Genomic DNA, 26860 nt, shown 5'->3' on the forward strand with positions numbered 1-26860 from the left:
AGAGTTTTCATCCATTTGTTTTCTTCCTTAAATATCAATCAAAATATATTGGCAGAATAGATTTTTCTGCCAAGAAGGTCTTTAAATCCAAATATTTATGGGTTTTTTTTGTAGAAGCAGCCATGATAATTCTCACGAAGTAACTTCATTCAAAAACTTGAATATGTATCTTCTGTTGGCCATATTTCAATAAAATATATAGAATGCTTGTGTTTCTCCAGAAGCAATTACTTTGGAATAAAGTATGTTTCAGACATGAGGATACAATAATAGTATTCAGCAAAAAAGCTCCACAAAGCAAATATTGTTTTTTATAGATTCATAATTCTTCAGTTTAATTCCCTTTTAAGACTAAAAGCCAAAACTTTTGGGAGATTGATAATGTTTCCATATGGACATGGCACAATTAGAATTTACTTCTACATTATATCCAGTCTGCATAAAAATGTATTACTATAAGGGTTACTGGGGACTTTTCTAACAGACTGAGGACCACTGCCATCACTATTATGGCAATACACCATACTGTATTGGACGTTTAATAAACCTGTTTTACAAAAAGTCTTTAATAATTGTATCCTTTTTAGTGGAGAAAGGTAGTGGGGAGATTCTAAAAATCAATAGGCATTTGATTTTGTGGTGTTAAATTTTCCACAGCTCTCTCGACATTTACAACAGCAACCTAATTTTCTAGGACGTTTCCTCTAGATAAAATAACTGCCCATTATAAGCTGTGGATGAAAAGGAAGTATTCCCCAAGAACTCTTGATTAGTCTCACCGAATCCTTTTGATAAAGTTAATAGACAATTATGCTATCAAGAGACTACTGCATGAGGTCGAACACGAAAACTGAGGTATAAAAGATGTTCTCTGTTGCAAGGAAGATGGTTCATTGCTGCTTTAAAACCATACTGTCCTGCCTGCATCTGAAACCATTGTGTGAACCAGGTGCAGGAACATTCAGCAATTTTGGCACACGAATGCAAACTCTTGATTTGAAATCCACCCCATGTGTGACTGCACTTGGCTGACTCAATGGTTCCAGGTGCGGGGAGGACAGAAGGCAAATGCCTGCAAAGGAGCTTATTCTTGGCCTACGTATTTCAGCAGGCCCAATATCAGCCCAGGGTGTCTTTCTTGTACATACCAATTATAATTTAAACCTTATCCTGCACTTACTGCTTATTGCACTACTGGTTAGACCTAAACTGCATTTCGTTGCCTTGTACTTGTACTTGTGTAATGACAATAAAGTTGAATCTAATCTAATCTAATCTAATTAGCCTATAGCTCAGTAATATAATGATATATGACTGCCCAGAAATAGCAAGTCACTTAAATAACCTGTGTGCCCACTGGCCAAGCCTAATGATGCCATGCAAGGTGCACCTATACATGTATGCCTACTTTTCAATTGTTACATACATTCAGGCAGACCAGTGAAATTATTGAAGCAGCAGGAAAAGTAAATCAGTGGATTATCTGCCCCAGATTAAGATGGTCAAACAGTAAGATTGAAAATCGGCCAAACTGACCAAACAAATCAGTACATTTAATTTAAATGTATATAAAGCCTTTCATCTTGGTATTGCTGGAAGCTGGGAGGAAATATATTTTCCTGCTTACATGTGTTTTCCCAAGATAGAATATTCCTATTGGTTACTCACCAGCTGTTGTACAATCACAGCTTCCAGCATCCCCACAACAACATTTGACTGTCAATAGAATTCTGTATTTCATGAGCATACTGTATATACAGTACATGTTAAAGCAATCACTGGCTTAAACTAAGGGTCTGCCTTTAAGCATCAGAGATACAAGTAATGTATTTGCACTTACAGTGGAGTCATCAGTCCCTGCAGGCATCAAAACCTCTCCCACTGTTTTCAGGAATGTCTAGAAAAACAGAATGAGCAGTTACTTGAGCCATTTATAACACACTTCAGAAAAATGTTTCCCGGCACGCCAGGCCTTAAGTATAACGGACACTTTGCAGTAAATACTGTACATGCATTCTCAGCATTAAATTTCCAGTTTTATGCTACTGATATTAAAGGTATATTACTTAACAGATTCATGATAATGAAAATATACAAGGGGATGATACACTGCTTCAATTAGACCTTTCCACAGGGCCAATGAATTTACTATTAGATGCAGAGACATTTTAGTGCAGCTCTGCAGAAACAGCTGTGCTTATAGATAAATCTTCCACAACAGCAAAGGCTGCAAAATGGCAAAATCTTTGGAGTGCTGCTTTTTTCATAAAAGCATCAGTGTACCTAAGTACTTCCTATGGATAAAAGATGCAGTCTTGTTTTTATAATAAAGGAATTTGTGTTCAGCAGAACATCACAATTTTAAACAGTGTCTTACAGAGTGTATTTTTCCAGACCATCCTCGTCTCTGACTATATTGTGATATAAAATTCTTAATACAAGGCTTAGTAATTCAGATTTCCATTACATACAGCATATAAACCTGTACTTTTTGCCCTGTAGTATCAGCTTCTACAGCAGATGTAACCTCGCTTTCTGCTGATGTTTTTATAATTTCTGACAATCCCTAAACTTCTCAAAACCAACCCAGAGCATACTGAGCATGTGCAGTGCCACTGACACAAAAAATGCCATAACAAGATCAAAAATGGGGAACAGCTATGGACAAGTTTCACTGTTGGGATTATTATTATTATAAGGCTGATGAACCTCTGCAGTAAGTTTGGTATATAAAATACAAGATTTCTAGTCATATTATTTTTTAAGCTTTAGTTTTCCTTTAAGGGGCCAATGTATAATGCAGGTAAGAGAGACCTGCTTGCTTATAGAAAGCTAGACTAGGCCTAGGCATGAACACTCCCTTCCTTTCAAGTCACGAAAATGTAGCATTTCAGTCAGATTACAGTCTTTTTAAATATGTTTATACGGGTATGGGATCTGTTATCCGGAAACCATTATCCAGAAAGCTCCATCTACCACAAACTCCATTTTAACCGAATAAATAATTTTTTTTTTTAAATGATTTTCCTTTTCTCTGTTATTGCACCTTGTACTCGTACTTGATCCTAAGAGATAATTAAGCCTTATTGGGGACAACACAATTGAGTTTATTTAATGCTAAAATGATTTTTTAGTAGCTTTAAGGTATGGAGATCACAATTTTTCCCTTATCCAGAAAACCGCAGGACCCAAGCATTGTGGATAACAGGTCCCATACCTGTACTTGAATCTTTTAAATAAAGTTTTGTACAATGACATTATGTTAATGAATATATATATTCCTGCAAATAGGATTTCCATTATATATATATATACATATACACATACAAACACATATTTCATTACAGTTCCAGACCCCACCTTTACCAGAGAGTGAATTATTTCTTACTATTTCTAAGAATTGCCATATGCCCCCTCATTATCTCTGCGCCAAGTTATATCTCTGCAGCCTTGAGCTGAGCAAATCATTCTGAAAAGCCAGAAATAGAGATTTCCATGGGGTGTAAAGGCAATGATTGCTTCAGCCAAGGTTGATTAATACATGGGACGAAGACAGAAAAAATGTTTCTGCTCATCATCTGAGCCTAATGAGGTTGGGGGTTAGAGGGTTTGCCTCCCTGTTAGCAGGCTCTGTGCAAAAGTTTAGAGATGATACAGCATGGGACTGTCAGTTCATAAGATGAATATGATTTTTTTTCTTCCATCTCACATGAAAAATACATTTGTTGAATCTAAACATGTTACAGTAGCTTCTCGCCTACTTTACACAAAAGCATCTTAGGGAGAGAAATCAAAATCAAAGGTGAAGGAGTAGGCAGAGATCGACAGGAGACCTGTGACTGTGCTGAGAAATAAAGGATGATAAACCAAGGAACTAAGACATTAGGAATTTATCTAAGTGAGAAGCTGCCCTAAACAGCAGAGAAAAGTGTTTCACGTGTCTGCAAATAAAAGGCTGATAAGTGTTCACAACTATCTAGTAAGCTAGATTCCGGTAAATTGGACAATTAGCTTTTATATATTAAATATGAATGTACACTCAATTTAGGAAAACTGGTGTCTTAAAATACAGTATACATAAAACGTAATATACTGGGAAAAGGACCTCCTTCTTTTTGTTTCTTTAATGTAATGAACTTGTATTTAATTGTATTTATTATTGTATTTACTGATTTGCTGGACAATGCTGCATACACAGACAGTGCTTATTAAATAAAAACATTCATAGATGCATACAAGAACAAACATGTTTTTCTGGCACGTGATTTTATGAGACTGAAGGTACCTCGGTTAGCTTTCCCACTGTGTCTTTTGACCAGGACTTTTTGGGCATGGACCCTGTCACATTCTGCAGCAAGTCCAAAGCAGGTTTGGAGTGACGAAAACTCCCTCCCTCTTGGTTTAGGTTGGTCAACATGGAATAATATGCATCCGTGGAAACCTAACGATAAATATAACATTGTCAGGAAACTCTTAGGGTAGGAATGCAAAAAAATATATATCTCACACTTCCCAGCAGCACCTGGAATTTAGCAGCAAGTTGCCAGGAGCAGGCTTCACATCCAAGATATTTAACTGCTAAATCCGTGTGTTGATTTTATTTCAACAAAGACTCAACCTATACTAGATCACATTGTATTATTTTTTAAGGTGTGTTCTGAAAGCATTCAGTTAATCCAAATCTATTGTGTGCCGTGTCTTGAAAATTCTGACTTTAGGGAGCATTTTGAAAGGACTAGACACAAGCACAAAAATAACAATTTAGAGGCATAGTTATCAAAATTTGAATTTGTGCATTTTCAATTTTTTTTAATTTGAAACTCAGCAAAGTAGCATTTTATTCATCATTTTCAATGTGTCTACTAACTTTTAAAAAATTTCTTTTTAAAAAAAACTAGAAAATTTTGACTTGAAAAAATATCTTATATTTAGCCTAGAACAACTCCTATTGACTCCAACTCAACAGCTTTTAAATTACATTTTTTTACATTCAAGGTTATCATTTGGTGGAAAAGAACAAGAAAAGTGCAGGTTATTTTTTTAGGCCACGAAAAAATGAAAACCATTGCCCCTTTTTTTTTTATATGAAACTGTCCCTTATTTCAAACTTTTCTACATTTCATCCTGCCATTATATCTAGAGAAGAGAAACTGTATTAGGTGTGTTAAAAGGGCCTCATTATGTGTATGTACAAAGCAGTTAAAGCAACCTGCATAGGGGGGATTAATATTAACTTGGGCAAACTGTGGTTGAGTAACCACAGTAACCAGGTAGTTATAATATATGACCAGTCGCTACAAAAAGCAGAGCTCTCTCCTTCTTGTATCCTTCTGAAAAGTATGTTACATACAGTATATAATAAAAAAATATATATATATAATATATATATTTGATGTTTATAGCCCTACAACTATTGTTCTCTGTTGCAGGATATGATAGTATAATATAACTCTTGTTAGTAATAAGTTATACAATAAAAGTAAAGGTCTTTTACACCACTACAACAATATTTACCCATATTACTACAAAACTCCCAATGTCCCTGGGAAATTATGGATGGAGCTGAATGTATAAACAAATATATGTAGTGTTACTGCTAAACATAACTATAGAGCTCAATAAGAGCATATTGATGTACTGTTACTTTGTTTTTAAGGTAAGGTTTGCATTTGCAGTGCTTTTACCAGTAACTGTGTGGGAATTACATTGAATAAGAACTTCTTACAGCACAAATTCTCTTGATATGTTTTATTTTCTTTACAGCAATATAACTACAGTGCTAAATAATACAATAAATAATACAATATGATATACCGTTTTTACAAATTGCTGGATGCCATGGTGAACTAAAAAGAGTTGTTTCAAGAGTCATGTCTGGCTCCTGAGCATTATACTCTCCGTTATGTATACATATGCTGTGTTTTTTATTTTCCTCTGGCTATGGCATCTGCAGAGGTATGGAGGTTCCCTCAACTCTCTAATGAAGCACACAACGTGGGTCTGTAGCTTGCTCTTCTCTGCTCTGGTTTGTCACAAGTTTTATACAGTAGCTTTGTTTATTAATGTTTTAACTAATGTATTTTAATGGTCTTAAAATAATTCAGCATATGCAATGCAAAAGATATACAATCTAGATAAAATAACACAATAATGTCACAGGACTATACAATGTATCTTCTTCCCTACATTACATTTACTTAAGGCAGATTTATCAAGGGTCGAATTTCGAGTGCACCGGAGTTTGTAAAAGCTCCCATGAACTCGAAATTCGGAAAAAAATGACCAATCTAATTTTTTTTATGGGATCAACCCGCAAACTCGAATCAAATTCGAACCAAATTCAATTAGAGTTTTTTCACCAAAAAAGACATGATTTTCAGGATGTCTCCAAACAATTCCAAATTGATTCCAGGATGTCCCCCATAGGCTAAGCCAGCAATTCAGCAGGTTTAAGGCGGCGAATAGTCTAATTCTTAAAGGGCCAGTACATGATAAATTTCAAAATCTGAACTCAAATTTTTAAAAAAAATTTGATTCGAATTTTAAGTAGTTTGATAAATCTTGGCAGATTTGTCCATGGGCAATTACCTATAGCAACCAATCAGTAATGAGCTTTTTTAAGCCAACTGCAAGTAGAAAAATGAATGAATGAAAAATGAATGCAGCGCCTGAAAGGATTCCAGGGGCGGCAAAAAGCCGCTCCTGCACCTTTAAGAGCCGAATTTCCGGTTTTTGAACCGTAAATTCGGCTGTACTATTGAGAGAGAGCGCAATTGCGCTCTCCGCAATAGTGTTTCTGCCTCCCCTCCCGACACGTAAGTTGGTGAGGGGGGGCGGCATTGCAGGAGCCGCCTCAGGCGGCTCCTTAGTCAGAATCGGTGCTGGTTCCTGCCCATGGGAAAATTTGCCCAGTGTTGCCCAGTGAGACCCATTGTTTTTTCTTACCGTAGGAAGTGAAGTTCTGGGGAAGATTGAGGTTGTAGAAGTAATAAAGGCTTCTTTACCTGGAAAGAAATCCATAACTCATTTAAAATAACATTCAGTGATTTATTGCATTAATTTTAAATGCATGCAAGTATTCATTTCTCAGCATGCAAAAACAAATAAATAAACATAGAAACATGAGCTGCAAGGATCAAAGCAATGGAAAAGAAGGACTTTATTGTATAGATTGAAATATAAAATTACTGCTGTTTAAAAACAGTCTTTATGACTGAAGTCCACAAGCATGCAACTGAAAGCATACGGATTGGTGACAGGCAGACTTAAAACACTAGACTGAGCACTTTTGATGAATTGAACTTTTTAGTGTAAGAATATGTGTCATTCACTAGTACAGGTATGGGACATCCAGAATGCTCGGGACCTGGGTTTTTCCGGATAACGTATCTTTCCTTAATTTGATTCCTTAATTTAATCTTTCCTAATTTTTCCTTAATTTGAGTCCTTAATTTAATCTATGGGAGATGGCCTTCCCATAATGCAGAGTTTTCTGGATACCTGGTTTCCGGATAGCGGATCCCATACTTGTATATGGTGATGGGCTAAGGGGAGAGGGGTTTGTTCATTGCTATGCCTGAGGGCATGACTTGGGGCATGCTGGGAAATTGACAATATGTCTAGCCCCGTGTCAGATTTCAAAATTGAATATAAAAAAATCTGTTTGCTCTTTTAAGAAATGGATTTCAGTGCAGAATTCTGCTGGAGCAGCACTATTAACTGATGCGTTTTGGAAAAAAAAAAATTCCCATGACAGTATCCCTTTAAGGAATTTACCCTGATTGCTTTCTATTGATTAAGACATATTCACATATTTGGCCATAGTTTGGCAAAATAATCTTCCCCTTTTTCGACATGAGCTCTTTCAGTTGGGATTATGTAGAATGAATGCATAAATACTAAACTGCCAAAAATAAAAATAAATGTATTTATATTTTTACACTTGATGAAATACCTAATTCCGCAGATTGAAAGAAAATCATGTTAGTCTGTCTCTGTTCACAAGAACCTGTTCCCTCCTTAGGCTGGCAGTGAGTATTGTCATGCATTCTGGCAAGTAAAGTCTCAGATTTTCCAGATTACTCCAAGAACTTCAAGCCCCAGAATCCATCACTTCACAATAGCAGGTGAAGAAGGTGCTGCACTCACTAAACCTCAGTGAGGGATTGGGGAATTGAGGAAATGACCCATCAGAATATTATGGTTTCCTTTCAGTCTGTAGAATTAGATATGTCTGTACACACACACACACACACACACACACACACACATATATATATATATATATATATAAATATATAATATAAATAGAATATGGTGGCGCTTTATATGTGAAAATAATGTTCTTCAAATAAATAACCAAACCCCAAACATGATATAAAAACCAAGCCTCCTTTACCTTTTCATCAGTGAAATCTACAAAAACAACAATCATGAGCGGGGCAGTGGTTAGCTTTTAAATTTACAAGCATGAAAAGCATTTGGTTTAGAACAACTATTCGGCAATAGATGGCACCTTAAAGTGTGATTAATGATTCCGATTGATATATAAAGGCATGTAATACATAATTGCAAAGCAAGGATCTATTAAACATCTTAAAGATTAATTTGAGTAATATCATTCATAAAATATAAATGTCAGCATGCTATTAACTAATAAATCAGTTGCTTTTTTACCTTCTGGGTGGTTTGTAACCATTGGGTAAGGAAGGAGTTAACTTCGAAGAACAGAGTGGTGGCTACTGTGCATGTTTACTAAGTGCCAACAAGAGCAGTGCAGAAATTCCTATACTCTGCTTTGGCTGGACAGCTATCCAGCTGCATAGAGACATCTGTTTAAGAGCTGCAGACACCCCTGCCCATGTTAAAGGAGATCTAGCTAAATATTGCCTTACTGAATCTAAAGTAAACAATAAAACGACAGTTTAAAACCACCCAAGTATGGGATTTATTATTTGGGTTGTTTGGGGGATGAGGTATTCTGATTCTTACTCTTAGGAAAAAAATTAATTCTTTTTCTATATCTGTCCCATAGCAAGCAGCAATTACTATGAACAATGTTGCTATAAGGAAAACAAAATGTGATAGACATAGGTCATGTATGCTTGTGTTTATGCTGCTTACCCAAAACAACGTACCAGTGGCAGCCAAAAAGTAGAAATGGATGTCAGAGGGGTTAAGAGCTCTCTCCCAGATGACAAACTCATCAAATGCGCAGTTTATGTAATGTTTGGAGGAATCAGTGCTTGTCCCCACAACCAGACTGCCGTTTGCATCTCCATAACTGTGGAATTCCTGTCCATGTGAGTCACTGGAGCTAAATGTACCGTTAACATAAATTTTCAGGCCATCACTCGAAGTCCAGGTGAATAAGACATGTGTCCAGTGGGGACCTGCAGTTAAAAACAAAGCATTGACACCATAAGGACAGATACTGTATATCAGAGGACAGAAAATGGTTAGATGCTTCTTATCAGTCTAGAAGAAACACATGCAAGGATTCATCTACTGTAAAGTAGGGATTTGAAATGCACTTGAAGCTGATAAACTACAGTTTTCTGCATATGGCTGAGCATGCTGGGAGTTTTATTCTAGCTGGCTGTTATTCTAATCTAGGAGGCTAGAAAGTAAACATATGTTTGTCACGTTACGTACTTCCTGCTATACCTTTAGTTTAGGCGATGCCTCTCTACTTAATTCCAGAGACTAAAATTAATGAAGTAGAATGAGATGATTTGATTACATTCAGTATGTGTTTTATATGAAGCATCATACACAGCATAATTTCATTATGTTACACACACACACATGCCTGCACGCACCAGTATCAGTCATAGATAGAGGGTTTCTCCGTCGAAAGAATATGGGTGGTTTGTTTAAAATGTCTCTCACTGAGGGGCAAATTCACTATGCGCCAAAGCGCCTAACGCTAGCGTCAATTCACTAGCGTTGGTCATTTTCGTTACTTCGCAAATTCACTAACGAACGCTGGCGTAAATTCGCTAGCGTTACTTCGCACCCTTACGCCTGGCGAATTTGCACTACAGACATAAATACACAAATTCACTAACGCGCGCATTGTACTGAACGCTACCTTTTACGTTAGACTTCCTTCTCCACCTCAGACCAGGCGAATCGCAATAGAGTAGATAGGGATTGCTTCAAAAAAAGTTCACATTTTTTCTAAGTCCCAAAAAACGCTGGCGTGTTTTCTATATTATGGGTGATAGGCTGAAAAAGATCGAAAACATTTTTGGGGCTCCCCTCCTTCCCCCCTACATTTCCTAACTCATGGCAACCTAACTATACAGTGGGCACATGTGTAGGGCAAAAACACATTTTTATTTGATGTTTTGAAGGTTTCCCAGGCATTTGTAGTGATTCTACGTATTCCTCCATTGAAATTTGAGATATACAGCGGTGGGTCAATCAGCCCTGCACACCCACCGCTGTATATCCCAACCATGTGTGTGTTGAAATAAAGCCTACCTTTTGCACTGAAGCTGTAGTCTGCTAATCGTGTCCTGGAACAGCGCCGAACTAGATGAGATTATCGAGTGCTTTATGTTACATTTAGGGGCCCATTTACTTAGTTCGAGTGAAGGAATAGAATAAAAAAAACTTCGAATCTCAAATTTTTTTTTGGCTACTTCGACCATCGAATTGGCTACTTTGACCATCGACTACGACTTTGACATCGAATCGAACGATTTGAACTAAAAATCGTTCGACAATTCGACCATTCGATAGTCAAAGTACTGTCTCTTTAAAAAAAAACTTCGACCCCCTAGTTCGCCACCTAAAACCTACCAAAGTCAATGTTAGCCTATGGGGAAGGTCGATCGAACGAATTGCGGTAAATCGTTCAACTTCGATATTCGAAGTCGAAGGATTTCAATTCTGCAGTCGAATATCGAGGGTTAACCCTCGATATTCGACCATAAGTAAATTTGCCCCTTAGTTGATATATTTCTCAGCAGTATCTCTGGAGTATCAGCAACCATTGTATCAATTCTAACAGCTGCCTTTAATAAAACCCAAAGATTCTGCTCAGCAGGGACAAAGATAAGCAATGTATCAACTAAATGTATCCATTTAGAATAGTTTACAGGGTCGGCGACCCCCCCTCCCAGGGCTGCTTCAGAAGGTGAAAAATTACACTTTACACTTCAATATTAGAAAAACTGTGACACATAGAAAATAGAAAGTCATTGGGAAAAAGTCGTTATTTCTGGTGATTTATCTAAAAATAAATAGTTGTTTGAAGATGAACCACCCCTTTAAGTAAATCTGCCCCTGTGTCAGCAGCCAGTTTTCATAGTAACTAAGGGCAAAATTGAGGGTTGTTGTTGCTGAAACATTAATTAGCAAATAAAATCTTCATTAATAATCATTTTAGGCCTGTATAATCCTGAAAAAACTGATCAGAGATTAAATTCTATCTCCACTACATGTTTACACGTGTGTCTCATTGTTTGGAAGTCTACAATCCTGTAGTATAATTAACGTCTACTCATCAGAGGTATTTTAAGGCTTTTGTTAAAATATGTATCATTCATGTAAAAGATTGGACATGTATACTCATATATGTAAATCCTACACTTTTACAGTACAATTAAAGGCCCTGTTGCCATGTGTCTGTTTGAACTTGAACTAAAATGGGATTACTACATTTCCTGTGGTATAATTAAAAACTTTTACACTCTATGTTAAAGATTAACTCAGGCTATTCAAAGTAATACATGGAAGGCAATAAAACTATTTCCAGACAGACTGTGCCCTGACTTGTGTCTTTTCAGGCTAGATTTTAGTTTTTGTTCTATATTAATACAAGATCTGAACCTCATTTACACTGGATCCACTGAAAACGATGTATACTCCACTCGAATAGACACAGACCTCACACACTAACACATAGGGGCAAATTTACTTAAATGCGAAAATTCGCCAGCACTGGCTTCGTGCACATCGCAACACTTCGCCAGGCGTAAATTCGCCTGGACAGCGCTAATTCACGAAGATCCGCAGTTGTGCACAGGGTACCGAACGCTTGCGAAGTTGCGCATTAGCTAATTAGCATACAGCGTGCAGTTAAAGTACAATGGGCGTATACCGGTATGCTGCAGCAAATACATTACACTACACAAGGCCAGGGAACCTTAATTAAATTATATAGAGTTTTTAAATTGCCCTACACATGTGCCCACAGTATAGTTTATGTGCCATATGTTATCAAATGTAGGGGGGAAGGAGTGTACCCCAAAAAAATGTTTCAATCTTTTTCAGCCTATCACCCTGTAAAAAGAAAAAGACGCGTTTTTTGGGATTTAGAAAAAATTTCAACTTTTTTTTTACAAACTCCTATCCATTCTATTGTACTTCACCTGGTCTGAGGTGGCGAAGGCAAGTCTGGCGATAGAGGTAACGGTCAGTAAAATCAAAAACTTAGTGAATTTGCGTAGTAATGCTCACTGCCAGTGCGAAAATCCGCCTGGTGTTAGAGTGCGAAGTTGCGCCAGAGTCTATCTCCTTTTTTATGGCAGTAATTACGCCCGTTATTAAATCGGCAAAGTGCTCGCCAGCGTTTGCCACTTCACCCTTTAGTAAATTTGCCCGATACATTACTAGATAATAGATAAGGCAATGTTTGCAAGTGCTTAGATATTCTTTGGTTATTTTATGGCTTAGGGAGGTGGCTATCCTATCAAGTTCTGACAGAAAAGAGTCTAAAAATTTTTACATTCTGACACTTTATTTTCATTTTCAGACTATATAGGATGAGGACATGGCTTATTGTGAGCATTCTGAATGTTTCTTAGTTGCTCATTTTAAATGGGACGTCAACCCCAGAATAAATATTTTCCTAATAAAAGAAAACATAATTCTCAGCAACTTTCCAGTATACATTTATTAAAAATGTTCAGTGCTTTTAATGTTATTTGTAAAAACCCTTGCTATTGAAAGCAGCACTTGAGTAACTCCTGGTTGTTACTTTTTAAACAATGTTGCAAAAGTCTTAGTCCCCCAGCAAAGACAGGTTAATCAGCTGCCTTGCGTTACATTGTATTAACAGTCTGAGCCAAAAGGGCAGAGAATGGAAAGTGACAAATAGCATAACATACAGGTAACTTAAAACATACAGAATTTGTACTTAATGTATATTTGCAAATCTCAGCAAATTAGATTAGAATTATGTTTTATTTTATTAGGAAAAAATATTTTTTGGGTTGACATTCCCTTTAGGGAAACCAGATTACATATGTGTTAAAGCAAATCAATTTTTTCTATATGTCTGTATTTGCCCTTTGAAAACATTGAAGTTGAGATTTCAAGCCTAAAAACCGACTTGGGATGAGATTTGAGATGAATAATCATCTGTTGTCCTAGATATCGCTTTAAATAAAGTCTGATGGCCAAGTAGGTTGATACATGGACTAGACACCAATATCTGCTAAAAACTACTACATAATGATTGATGTGATCTTCATATATTTTTAACAATGTTAAGTCACAAACAATATACTGGACTACCCAAAAAAATCTGAAACCCTGACAATAATAAGGCATTCTTTTACACGACTAGTGCACATGCAAATATGAGTGTGAGCTGTTTGGTTCACCAGGAATACTTTCCATAATCAGCCACAAATTAGCACCCCTAGTTGATAAAACTGATTATCCTATTCTACTATCTGTTAAAGGACAATGTCAAGGCAAGCAATCTTAGGCAAGCAAGCAAATGAAAATATGGGAAGTATATATATATATATATATATATATATATATATATATATATATATATATATACTGTATATAATTTGTTGCACACAATATGCTATGTTTTTGTACTTTACTCCTTATTTAAAAATAAATAGTAGTGAATCCCTCCTTATCAATATATATATATATATATATATATATATATATATATATATATATATATATATATATAGTATTTCAGCCTAGCATAAAACTGAGTTTTTGTTTTTTTCCCCAAGCACATTAAAACTAATAAAATATGGCCTCTTTATACCTCAATAAATATTAAGGGTAAGCAAAACATCATAGTCTTCAGTGAATAGCTAATTTCAAATTAAAAAATATGGGCATAAACATACAGAAATATTTGGGTACAGCCTGTATGCAAATGATTACTCATTTTAACATATGTATTAGCTGAAAAAGTCTAATTTGCAAGGGAAAAAATGCTAATTGGCCTGTTTTATTTGAACAGTCTTATCCGAGCATATTTTATGTATTATTTTTCTACTTTTTCCCCATGTAACATATTAAACTTGCAGAAGTGCAGGCAGCAGAGATATTAACTGATTTCAACAAAATGAGATAGGGAGACAGTAACATAGTACATTGCTTAATATGCTAGAAGAATTTGTGGATTCATAATGATATATATATATATATATATAATAACACATAAACAAACACTAACATATAGAAAAAAAATGGCATAGAACAGAAGGGTGTATCTTTTATTAGAAGCAGGTGCCTGGGTTGTAGCCTAGAAGGTTTAAGTATTAAAAATGTGCACCAGGGATGTCTTCAAAACTATTAAATCAACAACATTTTCTTAAAGAGATACAGTTCTAAAGGGATTGTTCACCTTTAAGTTAACATTTTATATGTTACAGAATGGCTAATTCTAAGCAACTTTTCAATTGGCCTTCATTTATTATTTTTATAGTTTTTGAATTATTTGCCTTCTTCTGACTCTTTCCAGCTTTCAAATGGGGGGTCACTGGCCCTATCTAAAAACAAATGCTCTGTAAGGTTACACAGGTATAGTTATTGATACTTTTTATTATCTTTCTATTCAGGTCCTCTCCTAATTATATTCCAGTCTCTTTTTTATATTAATGCATGATTTCTAAGGTAATTAAGGCCCTAGCAACAAGATTGCAAAGCTGTTGAATTAAAAACTAAAAAACCACAAACCACAAATGAAACCAATTGCAAATTGTCTCAGAATATCACTTTCTACAGTTAATTCAAAGGTGAACAAACCTCTTTAATCTCATCCCAGATCTAACAGTTATCCATCAATATCATGCTCAGCTCTTACTACCTCGTACATTTGTCAAAGCTCACATTCTGTGCACCAAAATATGTACTAACACTCTAACACTCTACAGATCAGAAAGCTGAGTCTGCATGGGAATCTAACTTCGACAAATAAAAATGTGCTCAATGCATTCATACACACATTTGTTGAAAACATAATATTTTAATTAAAAATGACTGTACTTTTCCAAAACTTTTCAAGGGCAGGCAGCGCCACACCAACCCCAGGTTATCTGACTTGTTCTGGTTCTTTTTAACTAGTTGGCTGAAATTCATTTCAAACCATGCTGCATGCAGGTTTTAAATAATTATCCTTATAAATGCTTATAGTCAGTGGTGCCTCAAATATTGCTGCTGTTAGGTACCTGGGGGGTTGATCTTTGCTTTCCATATCAATGATTTGTTATGGTTGTAAACAACTACATAACCCTCTGTTTCATCCGAGAAGACTTCAAATCCGCTAGATGTCACTTTTTTCCCTGATGCACGTGCGTGCTTTCTATTCTGATGGTGATCTTGATTGCTGTCCTTTTGGTTTTGGCTCTTCCAGAAAAAGGAAAATGTTACTCCTAGAAAGGAATGAAAAAAACATCTATTGAACTTATGTATATATAATATTTTGAGCATTTTAACTGAAACTGAGTTAAGACAAAGCAAGTTGACAGCTTTGTGTGTTATAAGAATCCTAGTTTTTATCAGGCCCTGAATGGCAATCTGTGGGTTCTGGCAAATGCCAGAGAGGCTGCTGTAAGTTGCCATCACTATTTATTGGGCTGGTGGGGGGCTGTTTGGGTCTCTGTGTATCTAAAATGCCAGGGCCTATTTTGATTCCCAGTCCAGACCTGGTTTTCATTTCTTCAGACGGTCTCTTTCATGATTACACTTACTTTCCTTGGGTGGCATCATAGACCATAGGCATCTATATAATCTCTCAAAGTGAACATTATTTAGGTCCAAAGATTTACTAGATAAATAGAAAGGACATTTGTACCCCTGTTTAGAAATGTGGTTCCTCCAAAAAAAAGCGTATACACGTATAGGACCTGTTATCCAGAATCTCGAGACTTAGGGTTTTACAGATAAGGGGTCTTTCTGTAATTTGGATCTCCATATCTTAGGTCTACTAAAACTTTAAACATTAATTAAGCCCAATAGGATGGGTTTGTCTCCAATAAGGATTAATTACATCTTAGTTGGGATCAAGTACAATGTACTGTTTTATTATTACATAGAAAAAGTAAATCTTTTTTAAAATTGTGAATTAATTAATTAAAATGGAGTCTATAGGAAATGGCCTTCCTTGAATTTGGAGCTTAATGGATAACAGGTTTCTGGATAACGGATACCATATTCATATATGTATATAGCCACAGCTATAGGGAAAAGCGGGAACCCTAAGCTCTAGTCAAATGAAGATGTTCACTTTTGATCTAATTTAACACCCTTGACCAGCTCACACCTTTAAGCAGAGAAACATAACAACAGGCAATACCAAGCTGTTTTAATGTGTCCCTGGTTGATCTTGGCAGAATTCAGTTGAAAACAAATGCCAGTCTGCCAAAGAGTAATAATTGCAGATGTATGCTGCATTGAACTATAACAAACCATAGCCCTCAAGTGAGTTTGAGCTAGAATCATAGCACTGCAAAAAATGGCGACAAGCTATTGCTCCAGCTAACATGATAAGAGAAACCTGTCTACAGAATATTTAGAAATGACAGGCTACTTAAGAGATAACTATTTAAGAGATGTATACAAGTCTATCTGAATATCTGAACTGAAAGATAGAAAGCTAACCTATTTACTTATTACATTTTCCATGCATACATATTCAGCCATATCCAAGCCATTAGTTTATTTCTTCAAACCCAATCACAAACTATATTGATATTGTTATTCTGTATTAGTTTTTTTGAACCATCATACATAGATTCTCTAAGTGAATACATTTATGTTTGCCTCGCCAAAATCTGCCCCATGTGTGCTGACTCTGTAATTGTCAGCGCAGTTGCAGAGAAAGGGCAGAAGGCAGCTATTACATGAGCTAATAGTCCAGTCTCCGTGATATATATATATATATTCCAGGGTCTTTTATGTAGTATAAATTATGACAGAAGTAACCACAAGAGACGGCAGAACCCTGGAAGAGTCCCACATCATGATCATTTTAATCTCTTTGTTTTAATTATTTTGTCATTTACTGTGTATCTACTCCTATGGCTGCTGGTTCTGGGTGGCACACCTGGGGATCATGCCTACTTCAGTAAGGGTAGACCATTTCTTTAGTGCCTTCCATACTTGAGGGCTGTTCTATAACACAATTCTTGGGGCACTGGGGTGACGTCCCACAAATGGAATCATTGCTCTGGGCCTACTGGTACCTTAAAGGCCTGTATACATATATAACTGGCAAAACATTCTATAATAAACACAGCTATGGTTACCCAGAAATCATTCTTAGGGTCATGGCAGATGTGGAGATTATTTCTAGTCATTTCTACATCATTTATAGTAAATTTGCTCTACCACAGGTGACTAATCTCCTGAAAATGCATTCCCAACACATGTAATCTAAAAACTACATGTCGCTTTGGTTTTCTTAAGTAGCCCAAAGTTTCCTTGCTGGTGGGAGAGAATTGTCAGGAGAGCAGATAGAGCAGATATAACGGAGGTGTCTAATGCTTGCAATATCCTGTGAGAAGAAACTGGTTGGAGATATTTTAGCAATTTAAGTTTAATTTTAGTTTTTATTTTTCAATTCAGAATCATGAATTGATACAAGGAAATTTGGACCGTCACTTGGTTTTCAGGAACCTGAACATCATGCACAATGATGCTGAACTAGCTATATTTGCGAAAGTAAATATATTTAATTCTACTATTACTTGGGTACTTGTATTTGATTTACTAGCAGTACAACAGAAATCATTTATCCTGCATTTATCAAATATAAAGGTTCACCCTTTCATTACACTGACCTGAAGGCCCGCAAATACTTGGGTTACTGATGCAGGAATTTTTGTAGCTTCCAAAGTATAAAAGAGAAAATCCATTGGGTTCATTGAGGTTCTCATTCAGGAAAATTCCCTGGTTCACTGTCCCTTCTACGATCTCTGAGAAGGAGAGAACAAAGTTGAATCCTTGTACAAACAAACTTTTTTCGCTGATGATAAAAAGATACTTCCTTTAGGTTTAATATAAGCTTTAGAAACACATTAAAGTCCTTTACATTTAAGCAGTTGTTAACAATGACCTCAAAATTTGTTATTGAGCACAAGTTATAGTCATATGACTTTAGATGGACGTAAAAGTGCATGTCCCATGTGTGTAAAACAGAACTTCATTCATATTCATAATGTCACCAGCAGTTTGGCAATTAATCTGTCCATCCCTGGAGCGCCTCGAGTTTCCCATCTGTTTCTTTCAGGTCATTCAAATAGATTAATTCCACCTTCAGCCCTAGCAATTTCCTTTTCTTTTTTACTCATTTCCTTTGGACTATAAATTTGACTTGAATTAGGACTTATGTAATGTATGCTTCTCAGCTCATTATCATGCTCTACATATCTTCAGGGGCTTTGGAAGAATTGTTCCCTTGAATATAGTGACAGCCTCAGCTTGGAAAGAAACATTATGTTTTATAATTAATTATAGTGCTTTCAAATTAAATACGATTGTATTACTTTTAATTTGCATGAACCTATTTTTCAAGGCTTAGAGATCCTGAGGAGCTATTAACGAATTGTTTTCAGAATTAGGTTTTCACTGGTTTATTCCGTTTAATAATTTATTTAAAAAAAGACAGAAATTTTGACTGTCTATTGTTAAAGCTAATCTGTGTACTCTTTACAATACTTATGCTCATTAATTTAATGAATGTAACATAACATCAACAGCCAAGAACTGTAGAGCGAGTCTGTCTGGAGATGTCCATACTGTGCATAGAAAAGTAGTACAGGCATGGGATCCCTTATCCAGAAACCTGATATCCAGAAAGCTCAAAATTGCAGGAAGGCCATCTACTATAGAGTCCATTTTAAGCAAATAATTTAAATGTTTTAAAAATTGCCCTTTATTTCTGTAATAATAAAACAGTACCCTGTACTTGATGGTAACTAAGCTGTATAATTAGTAGGGATGCACCAAATCCAGGATTCGGATCGGGATTCGGCCTTATTCACCAGGAATAATCCTTGAATCCTTGTGCCTGGCAGAACCAAATACTAATTTGTATATGTAAATTAGGGGGTAAGAAGTGAAATCACATGACTTTTCATTGTAAAGGAAGGAAGTAAAAATGTTTTCCCACTTTTTCCTTAATTTGCATTTGGATTTAGTTTCGTATTTGGCCGAATCTTTCATGATGGATTCAGGGATTTGGCCGAATCCAAAATAGTGGATTCGGTACATCCCTAATGAATAGTATTTTCTGCAAAAAATTTTATCCCAAATTTGGTTCAAAGGCTCCTATGTTAGTAAGCTCCTGTAGCAGTGGTAGCTGCAATGCAGAGCTCTGTTGGGCAGGGCCATCAGGTTGGAGGATCTCAAGCCAGATGTGAGCCTTCAAGATATTTTCCTAACCCCCAAACTGCTCTAGAGCTCCACAATGTATGACATCATCATTTTAATATAATCTGTCCCTCATATATGTAGTAGGTCAAATGACTACAACTACATTGAAAAAACAGACAGCTCTGAATGGCAGATTGCAGATAAAATCATTATTTTAAGTAGTACCGATCAAAACATCATCTATGTCATAGATCTAAGACTTGATTGATGGCTGATGGCAGTCTGGAGGTAGTTGTGTAACAGGAACTTAGAGGCCAGAGGAAGTTACAAGTGTAGAAATAAGGTCAATGGATACAGAAGGAGAATAATTTCAACTCAGACTTAGACTAATTCTAATTATAGCAACTAGCTAACCACAGACATCAAATGTAGGGGCCTATACTGTAATTACCAGGCTGAGATCATATGGAATAAAATCAATATTCCTCCAATCAAATCTAGAATATGCCGTGCAGTCTCCACTGCTTCAATGTAATATTATTGAATTAGTAAGTGTCAAAAGAAGAGTAACTTAGCTGGAATATCAATTATAATGAATGATTGGGCAAGTTGAGGTTGTTTATGCTGGAGAAGACGTGCTAAGAGGGTATATTATATCTATGTATAAATATATAAGGAGTCAATGCAATAAACTGATACTTTGTTTACCAGAAGGTCCTTTCTACAGACAAAAGGGCATACATTCTGATCAGAAGAAAGAGGTTCCATCTTAATATTGTAAGGGTTTTTTTTTTTCAGTGAATGTTATGAAGCTGTGGCATTCTCTTAATGAATCAGTTATACTGGCAGATACATTAGATAGCTTTGAGAAGGAGTTGGACAGCTTTTAAGCAGAAGAAGAAATATAGAAATAATGAAAATAGCTCTAAGTACAAAGCTGATCCAGGGACTTATCCAGCAGACAGGTAGGTTTCACTTAAAAAAGGTAGAACACAATAGACAAGTATCTTTATTTTTAACCTGTGTTACCTAGGTTTTCAATATTGTTGTTTCACATAATGCATTAATGCATCAACCATCCTATATTAATGCCAGAGAATCCTAGTCTCCAGTGCTTTGTATTGGACACAATGTGTACAGCTGGCTAGTTAACCCTAACTCTGCAGGTCAATAAATGCAGTAACCCTTATTTTTCCAATCTGGACTAGCTTCTACTTAACTGGTATAGAGCAATGGTTACATCAGTCTCTCTCCGCTGGGCTCTTTCGCAATACAGTGTGTAGGAAGGAAGAGGTGACACAAAACTATACCTCTCAGCTGCTCAAAATAGGATTTCTGGATGTCAAGAATTCTTAACCAAAGTAATAATTTATTAATAATCACAATGATACTCAGTACATGGTTTCTCTGAGGTAAAGTGGGCAAGGCACATTAAATTACAGAGTGTCTCACACACACTGACACTTGGAACTAGGAATCACACTTTACGTCTTTGACAAACTTTAGTGGACCTGGATCACCTCCAGTGAAACCTTCAGGGAAATGATGCAAATTGGGGGCAGAGTCAGACTTCATCAAAGCCCACTATATAATACCTATGTATTCACAGGGCCCTATTTCCCAACTTCACCGAGGGCCTAACATCACTTTGGTCCTTTCCTCAGCACCATCCACCCTGTTCCACAGGTGGAGGCCAAAGAGGAGGAGAAACCTGCTCCCACATTTTATTTTAACCTATCACAGGAAGTGGTCACCACCCATACAGGCCAATAAGGAACATGTCCTCCCAGGTATCCGGGTTAAAGGTATCAAGACTTCCTAACAAAAAATAGAGGGAAACCCCAATAGGGGATTTCACAATCCAGTAGGTTTTTAACCCTATGTTGCTGCCTCACATACAGCTGAACTGACTATTGCCTCGCAAAAGTGTTTAGCAATATTGGAGTTTCTAATGAAAACAATACAATTTTTTTAGACTACTACAGTTATAACTTTATGCTTATGGAAACAAGCTGAATGTGCGACAATGGCCCATTCTAAGCCTCAATGCTCATAGTATATTAATCTATGCTGCTCTTTGCCCCTTGCTACAATCTAGAGTCTTGTGCCCACTGACATCTATCTAGCACAAATGACCGAATGACACCCATGTACTTCTCTAGTCCTTCTCTCATGAATACAGTGCTGCCAAATGCAGACAGCACTTTATTCATGGCAACGGAGCAGGTCTTCATTCTGTAGTGCAAAGAGTTGCACCTAAGAGCACAACCTGCAGGCAGGGTGCAACATAATGCAACAAAAAAATGGAGCTTTGCTTTTGTTTCATTAATAAGGCCCATAAGCTATGAAAATTCTAATATTATAATGCGGATAATGAATACTTATACAAACAATAAGTAAAATGAGAAAACTGGTCACGGGTTTCACAATGCACTAATATATACATACACTAATATATACATACACACATGCAGCAGATAGCTTTCCTAAAAATGATGAAAATATAAGTACAAATAGCAGTAATGCCTAATAAAGCTACAATTTCACTAAAGAAACATGTACTACATGGTAAATAATGAAGCAGTTTGAGTCACGTCACATGATATCATTATTCAAGAAATAAGTTTTAAAATATTGGTGAAAATATACGAGGGGGCATGTATTGTGTCATGTTTTTATCAACACCACCTTTTTTACTCATTTTAAACTGTGATTTATGTTCAGGCTTTCTTTGATCTATTCAACACAAGCCACATGTTGCAGTCATTGGATAAGTTGAATAAGCAGAGCAAACTGTAATGTGAGCCATGGCTTTTGAAAAAGTACAGAATGACCCAATGAGTCCTTTTTATGTGCATGATTTGAATAACAAAACCATATCAGGAAAGATTTCATGTATAGTTTAGATCAGGGGTCCCCAACCTTTTTTACTCGTGAGCCACATTTAAATGTGAAAAAGAGTTGGAGAGCAACACAAGCATGAAAAAGTCCATGGGGATGTCAAATAAGGGATGTAATTGGCTATTTGGTAGCCCCTATATGGACTGGCAGCCTACAGGAGTATCTATTTGGCAGTACATCTGGTTTTTATGCAACTAAAACTTGCCTCCAAGCCAGGAATTCAAAAGTAAACACCTGCTTTGAGGCCACTGGGAGCAACATCCAAGGGATTGATGAGCAACATGTTGCTCACGAGCTACTGGTTGGGGACCACTGGTTTAGATAAAGAAAGAGTGATAGGGCATAGGTGCACACATTCAACTATAATAAGGGAATAAAAAAAAACATTTAATAGTAGATGACTTAAACCAGGGCCACATAGGTTCTTTTGTGACCTGCAGTTGCACAAAGTTTGCCGCGGTTGTTTAGCAAAAAAAAAAGGCATTCATAGGAACTTCCATTTAAAGCTGTGCCGAACGCTTGCATAGTTGCATCACGTACAGTACATCTATTTCCCTTCAAGTGGTGGAAGTTCTAGGGTTCTCACAGCAGCCTCCATCAACTGAAGTAACAAATAGAGATGTCGCGAACTGTTCGCCGGCGAACTTGTTCGCGCGAACATCGGGTGTTCGCGCTCGCCGGAAGTTCGCGAACGTCGCGCGACGTTCGCCATTTTGGGTTCGCCATTGTTGGCGCTTTTTTTTGCCCTCTCACCCCAGACCAGCAGGTACATGGCAGCCAATCAGGAAGCTCTCCCCTGGACCACTCCCCTTCCCTATAAAAACCGAAGCCCTGCAGCGTTTTTTCACTCTGCCTGTGTGTGCTGAAGAGATAGTGTAGGGAGAGAGCTGCTGCCTGTTAGTGATTTCAGGGACAGTTGAAAGTTTGCTGGCTAGTAATCGTTTTGATACTGCTCTGTTATTGGAGGGACAGAAGTCTGCAGGGGTTTGAGGGACATTTTAGCTTAGGTAGCTTTGCTGGCTAGTAATCTACCTTCTACTGCAGTGCTCTGTATGTAGCTGCAGTGGGCAGCTGTCCTGCTTCTGATCTCATCTGCTGACTGCTGCAATAACAGTAGTCCTTGTAAGGACTGCTTTTATTTATTTTTTTGTTGTTTTACTACTACTACTACTACTACTACTATAAGAGCCCAGTGCTATTAGTCTAGCAGTGTTGGGGAGTGGGACTGGTGTGCTAATCTGCTGCTCCTAGTAGTTCAGCAGCACCAACTTTAATTTTTTTTTTTAATATTCATTTTTTTTTATTTTACTTTTTTTTATTTTACTACCGCTGTAGTAGTGTATAAGTTGACCTTTTAGGCATTATTTGCCCTGTAGGCATTATTTGCACACTGTTTTCTTCAACCCGCCATCGAGCTGTGTGACCTTGTTCACATTCTGTCTAAATATCCATAATATTACCGTCTCCAGAAAAAACACCGGAGTCACTTTTTTCAAGCAGCCATAATATATTTTACGTAATCCGTATCCACCGCTGTAGTAGTGTATACGTTGGCCTTGTAGGCATTATTTGCACACTGTTTTCTTCAACCCGCCATCGAGCTGTGTGACCTTGTTCCCATTCTGTCTAAATATCCATAATATTACCGTCTCCAGAAAAAACACCGGAGTCACTTTTTTCAAGCAGCATTCATATATTTTACGTAATCCATATCCACCGCTGTAGTAGTGTATACGTTGGCCTTGTAGGCATTATTTGCACACTGTTTTCTTCAACCCGCCATCGAGCTGTGTGACCTTGTTCCCATTCTGTCTAAATATCCATAATATTACCGTCTCCAGAAAAAACACCGGAGTCACTTTTTTCAAGCAGCATTCATATATATTTTACGTAATCCGTATCCACCGCTGTAGTAGTGTATACGTTGGCCTTGTAGGCATTATTTGCACACTGTTTTCTTCAACCCGCCATCGAGCTGTGTGACCTTGTTCCCATTCTGTCTAAATATCCATAATATTACCGTCTCCAGAAAAAACACCGGAGTCACTTTTTTCAAGCAGCATTCATATATTTTACGTAATCCGTATCCACCGCTGTAGTAGTGTATACGTTGGCCTTGTAGGCATTATTTGCACACTGTTTTCTTCAACCCGCCATCGAGCTGTGTGACCTTGTTCCCATTCTGTCTAAATATCCATAATATTACCGTCTCCAGAAAAAACACCGGAGTCACTTTTTTCAAGCAGCATTCATATATTTTACGTAATCCGTATCCACCGCTGTAGTAGTGTATACGTTGGCCTTGTAGGCATTATTTGCACACTGTTTTCTTCAACCCGCCATCGAGCTGTGTGACCTTGTTCCCATTCTGTCTAAATATCCATAATATTACCGTCTCCAGAAAAAACACCGGAGTCACTTTTTTCAAGCAGCATTCATATATTTTACGTAATCCGTATCCACCGCTGTAGTAGTGTATACGTTGGCCTTGTAGGCATTATTTGCACACTGTTTTCTTCAACCCGCCATCGAGCTGTGTGACCTTGTTCCCATTCTGTCTAAATATCCATAATATTACCGTCTCCAGAAAAAACACCGGAGTCACTTTTTTCAAGCAGCATTCATATATTTTACGTAATCCGTATCCACCGCTGTAGTAGTGTATACGTTGGCCTTGTAGGCATTATTTGCACACTGTTTTCTTCAACCCGCCATCGAGCTGTGTGACCTTGTTCCCATTCTGTCTAAATATCCATAATATTACCGTCTCCAGAAAAAACACCGGAGTCACTTTTTTCAAGCAGCCATAATATATTTTACGTAATCCGTATCCACCGCTGTAGTAGTGTATACGTTGGCCTTGTAGGCATTATTTGCACACTGTTTTCTTCAACCCGCCATCGAGCTGTGTGACCTTGTTCCCATTCTGTCTAAATATCCATAATATTACCGTCTCCAGAAAAAACACCGGAGTCACTTTTTTCAAGCAGCCATAATATATTTTACGTAATCCGTATCCACCGCTGTAGTAGTGTATACGTTGGCCTTGTAGGCATTATTTGCACACTGTTTTCTTCAACCCGCCATCGAGCTGTGTGACCTTGTTCCCATTCTGTCTAAATATCCATAATATTACCGTCTCCAGAAAAAACACCGGAGTCACTTTTTTCAAGCAGCCATAATATATTTTACGTAATCCGTATCCACCGCTGTAGTAGTGTATACGTTGGCCTTGTAGGCATTATTTGCACACTGTTTTCTTCAACCCGCCATCGAGCTGTGTGACCTTGTTCCCATTCTGTCTAAATATCCATAATATTACCGTCTCCAGAAAAAACACCGGAGTCACTTTTTTCAAGCAGCCATAATATATTTTACGTAATCCGTATCCACCGCTGTAGTAGTGTATACGTTGACCTTGTAGGCATTATTTGCACACTGTTTTCTTCAACCCGCCATCGAGCTGTGTGACCTTGTTCACATTTTGTCTAAATATTGATAATATTATCGTCTCTAGAAAAACCACTTGAGTTACTTTTTTTCAAGCAGCATTCATATATTTTACGTAATCCGTATCCACCGCTGTAGTAGTGTATACGTTGGCCTTGTAGGCATTATTTGCACACTGTTTTCTTCAACCCGCCATCGAGCTGTGTGACCTTGTTCACATTTTGTCTAAATATTGATAATATTATCGTCTCTAGAAAAACCACTTGAGTTACTTTTTTTCAAGCAGCATTCATATATTTTACGTAATCCGTATCCACCGCTGTAGTAGTGTATACGTTGACCTTGTAGGCATTATTTGCACACTGTTTTCTTCAACCCGCCATCGAGCTGTGTGACCTTGTTCACATTTTGTCTAAATATTGATAATATTATCGTCTCTAGAAAAACCACTTGAGTTACTTTTTTTCAAGCAGCATTCATATATTTTACGTAATCCGTATCCACCGCTGTAGTAGTGTATACGTTGACCTTGTAGGCATTATTTGCACACTGTTTTCTTCAACCCGCCATCGAGCTGTGTGACCTTGTTCACATTTTGTCTAAATATTGATAATATTATCGTCTCTAGAAAAACCACTTGAGTTACTTTTTTTCAAGCAGCATTCATATATTTTACGTAATCCGTATCCACCGCTGTAGTAGTGTATACGTTGACCTTGTAGGCATTATTTGCACACTGTTTTCTTCAACCCGCCATCGAGCTGTGTGACCTTGTTCACATTTTGTCTAAATATTGATAATATTATCGTCTCTAGAAAAACCACTTGAGTTACTTTTTTTCAAGCAGCATTCATATATTTTACGTAATCCGTATCCACCGCTGTAGTAGTGTATACGTTGACTTTGTAGGCATTATTTG

At 37.0% G+C, this 26860-nt stretch overlaps 1 protein-coding gene across 2 annotated transcripts in view; it reads right to left on the minus strand.

The window, feature by feature from the left end:
• The window catches only part of LOC108716320 (adhesion G-protein coupled receptor D1), a 277355-nt gene that overhangs the window by 214335 nt on the left and 36160 nt on the right, over positions 1-26860 (minus strand). For both annotated transcript variants that reach the window (XM_018262431.2, XM_018262435.2), the window contains 6 exons: positions 18057-18191; positions 15444-15647; positions 9138-9392; positions 6946-7004; positions 4286-4441; positions 1841-1897 (listed from right to left, as the gene is read on the minus strand). In XM_018262431.2, the coding sequence (XP_018117920.1) occupies positions 1841-1897; positions 4286-4441; positions 6946-7004; positions 9138-9392; positions 15444-15647; positions 18057-18191 (866 nt within the window). The remainder of the gene's footprint in view (positions 1-1840; positions 1898-4285; positions 4442-6945; positions 7005-9137; positions 9393-15443; positions 15648-18056; positions 18192-26860) is intronic.

Source organism: Xenopus laevis, chromosome 1L (genome assembly GCF_017654675.1).
Source record: "Xenopus laevis strain J_2021 chromosome 1L, Xenopus_laevis_v10.1, whole genome shotgun sequence".
Taxonomy (NCBI): Eukaryota; Metazoa; Chordata; class Amphibia; order Anura; family Pipidae; genus Xenopus; species Xenopus laevis.